This window comes from Pecten maximus, chromosome 19 (assembly GCF_902652985.1).
Source record: "Pecten maximus chromosome 19, xPecMax1.1, whole genome shotgun sequence".
Classification (NCBI taxonomy): domain Eukaryota; kingdom Metazoa; phylum Mollusca; class Bivalvia; order Pectinida; family Pectinidae; genus Pecten; species Pecten maximus.
The window spans coordinates 31,908,563-31,912,081 of NC_047033.1; the positions used below are offsets into that span (position 1 = coordinate 31,908,563).

The 3,519-nt window shown below is 68.1% G+C and overlaps 1 protein-coding gene across 1 annotated transcript; it reads right to left on the reverse strand.

The window, feature by feature from the left end:
• Positions 1 to 564: 564 nt before the first annotated feature.
• Positions 565 to 3,287, reverse strand: LOC117317538 (basic proline-rich protein-like). The gene is made up of 2 exons (XM_033872353.1): positions 2,992 to 3,287; positions 565 to 2,653 (listed from the first exon to the last, which is right to left on the reverse strand). Exons 1-2 carry the CDS (start codon positions 3,285 to 3,287, stop codon positions 565 to 567), a joined length of 2,385 nt encoding a protein of 794 aa, XP_033728244.1.
• Positions 3,288 to 3,519: the final 232 nt, after the last annotated feature.

Sequence of the window (3,519 nt, forward strand, 5' to 3'; positions counted from 1 at the left end):
TAACAATTCACCGCTAGATGTCACCCTTTCTATAACGTTTACGCACGTTCAGGACCGACTTTTTATTAACTCATTTGATGAAGCAGACGCGTCTATCGGCTTTACAAAGCCTGTCCGATATTATCACCCTGCCCGGAGATAACAAAGGGAGATAAGCGGATATTGTAAACAAGGGGGATAATCGAGAAATGTTTGTAGGAAGAGGTGAACCAATACAAGCTACCATCCTCAGCGACGTTATAATATAACTATCCTACCAGTCAATGTAAGTGATATTGATTAGATAAAAATTATGTTTCTTCGCCTTACTTTCGACTTCTGTCTATAATCCGTTCATGAAAAGCATCAATTGGCGATATGTTTAGCTTGCCTGTCCCCGGTACAGAAGAGTAAGCAGTTATAAGGGATGCACGTAGTAAAGGAAAGGGGGAATGGACAGTTAGGAGGTGTGTAGGGGGTATGAGGAAGGGGGAATGGGTAGTTAGGAGGTATGTAGGGGTATGAGGAAGGGGGAATGGGTAGTTAGGAGGTATGTAGGGGGTATGAGGAAGGGGGAATGGGTAGTTAGGGGGTATGTAGGGGTTGAGGAAGGGGAATGGTGTTCGGCGGTTGTGGGGGTCTGCGCCGGGGCCTGGGTCGTTCGGCGGTGTGTCGGGGTCTGCGGCCGGGGGCCTGGGTCGTTCGGGGGTCTGTCGGGGTCCGGCCGGGGCCTGGCCCGTTTCGGCGGTCTGTCGGGGTCTGCGGCGGGGGCTGGGTCGTTCGGCGGTCTGTCTGGGGTCTGCGGCCGGGGCCTGGGTCGTTCGGGGTCTCCCCTGGGGTCTGCGGCGGGGGACTGGCCGTTCGGCGGTCTGTGGGGTCTGCGGCCGGGGCCTGGTCGTTCGGCGGTCTGTCGGGGTCTGCGGCCGGGGGACCTGGTTCGTTCGGGGTCTGTCGGGGGGATCTGCGGCCGGGTGCCTGGGTCGTTCGGTGGCTGTCGGGGGTCTGCGGCGCCGGCGGCCCGGCCCCGTTCGGGGGTTGGGTGGGGTCTGCCCCGGGGCCTGGGTCTTTCGGCGGTCTGTCGGGGGCTGCGGCCGGGGCCTGGGTCGTTCGGGTCTTCCGGGGGTCTGCGGCCGGGGGCCTGGGCCCGTTCGGCGGGTTGTCGCGGGGTCTGCGGGCGGGGCCTGGCCCGTTCGGGTCTGTCGGGGCTGGGCCGGGGCCGGGGTCGTTCGGGGGGCGGCGGGGGTTCGGCGGGGGCCTGGGTCGTTGGGGCGGTCGGGGGGTCTGCGCCGGGGGGTGGGTCGTTGGGGGGTCTGTCGGGGCTGGGGCCCGGGGGCCTGGTCGTTGCGGTCTGTGGGGTCTGGGGGCCGGGGCCTGGGCTTGGGGTCTGTCGGGGGCCCCTGGGGCCCGGGGCCCGGGGTCTTGGCGTTTTCGGGGGTCTGCGCCGGGGCCTGGGTCAGTCTTCGGGGGTCTGTCCGGGGGCTCTGGCGGGCGGCTGTCGTTGGGCGGGGCCGGTCTTGGGGTGGGTCTGCGGCCGGGGGCCTGGGTCTTGGCGGTCTGTCGGGGGTCTCGGCCGGGGCCTGGGTCGTTGGCGGTCTTCGGGGTCTGCGGCCGGGGGCTCGGGTCGTTCGGCGGTCTGTCGGGGGTCTGCGGCGGGGCGGGTGTTGCGTCTGTGGGGGTCGGGAGGGGTGGGTCGTTGGCGGTCCTTCGGGGGTCTGCGCCGGGGGCCTGGTTCGTTTCGGCGGTCTGTCGGGGGTCTGCGGCCGGGCCTGGGTCCGTTCGGCGGTCTGTCGGGGGTCTGCGGCCGGGGCCTGGGTCTTTCGGGGGGTCTGTCGGGGTCTGCGGCCGGGGCCTGGGTCGTTCGGCGGTCTGTCGGGTCTCGCCGGGGCTGGTCGTTCTCGCGGTCTTCGGGGCGCGCTGGGGTGGCGTTCGGCGGTCTGTCGGGGTATGCGGCCGGGGGCCTGGGTCGTTCGGCGGTGTGTCGGGGGTCTGCGGCCGGGGCCTGGTCGTTCGGCGGTCTGTCCGGGGTCTGCGGCCGGGGGCCTGGGTCGTTCGGCGGTCTGTCGGGGTCTGCGGCCGGGCCTGGTCTTTGGGGTCGCCCTGGGGTTCGGCTGGGCGTTGTTCGGGGTCTCGGGTCTGCGGCCGGGGGCCTGGGTCGTTCGGCGGTCTGGGGGTCTGCGGCGGGGTGTCTTGGGTCTTCGTGCGCCGGGGCCTGGGTCGTTCGCTGTCTGTCGCGGGGTCTGCGGCGGGGGCCGGGGGTTTTCTTCGGGCGGTCTCGTCGGGGTCTGCGCCGGGGCCTGGGTCGTTCGCCGGTCTGTCGGGGTCTGCGGCCGGGGGCATGGGTCGTTGGCGGTCTGTCGGGGTCTGCGCCGGGGGCCTGGGCGTTCTGCGGTTCTGGTCGTCCGGGGTCTGCGCGCCGGGGGCCTGGTCGTTCGGCGGTCTGTCGGGGTCTGCGCCGGGGCCTGGCCCGTTCGGCGTCTGTCGGGGGTCTGCCGCCGGGGGCCTGGGTCGTTTCGGGGGGTTTCTGTCGGGGGTCTGCGGCCCGGGGGCCTGGGTCTTGGGCGGTCTGTCCGGGGTCTGCTCGGCCGGGGGGCCTGGGTCTTTCGGCGGTCTGTCGGGGTCTGCGGCCGGGGGCCTGGGTCGTTCCGGCGGTCTGTCGGGGGTCTGCGCCGGGGGCCTGGGTCGTTGGGCGGTCTGTCGGGGTATGATCAGGGGGGATTGGGTAGTTAGGAGGTATGTAGGGGGTATGAGGAAGGGGGAATGGGTAGTTAGGAGGTATGTAGGGGTATGAGGAAGGGGAATGGGTAGTTAGGAGGTATGTAGGGGGTATGAGGAAGGGGGAATGGACAGTTAGGAGGTATGTAGGGGGTATGAGGAAGGGGGAATGGGTAGTTAGGAGGTATGTAGGGGGTATGAGGAAGGGGGGGTTGGAGTTGTGGGGTAGGAAGGGGAAGGGGTAGTTAGGAGGTGTGTAGGGGGTATGAGGAAGGGGGAATGGGTAGTTAGGGGGTATACAGGGGGTTGATTGGGGGGGATTGACCGTTTTCGGTCTGTAGGGGTCTGAGGAGGGGGAATGCGGTCGTTAGGAGGTTTGTTGGGGGTCCTTTTCCGGGGGAGTTCGCGGGAGTTCCGGGTCTGTGGGTCTTGAGCGGTCTGGTGTTGTCGGTTTGGGGTCTGCGGCGGGGCATGGGTCGTTCGGCGGTCTGTCGGGGGTCTGCGCCGGGGGCCGGGGCCGTTCGGCGGCTGTACTTGGGGTCGCTAGGCGGGGCCTTGGTCGTTGGCGGTGTGTCGGGGTCTGCGGCCGGGGGCATGGGTAGTTCGGGGTATGTCGGGGGTATGGGACGGGAATGGCAGTTCGGCGTTTGTAGGGGGTCTGCGAGGGGGTGGTTCGGGGTCTGTCGGGGGTCTGCGGCCGGGGCCTGGGTCGTTCGGCGGTCTGTATGGGGTCTAGCGACGGGGACTGGGTTCAGTTCGGGGGTTCGTCGGGGTCTGCGGCGGGGGCCTGGACGTTCGGCGGTTGTAGGGGTCTGCGGCGGGCGACTG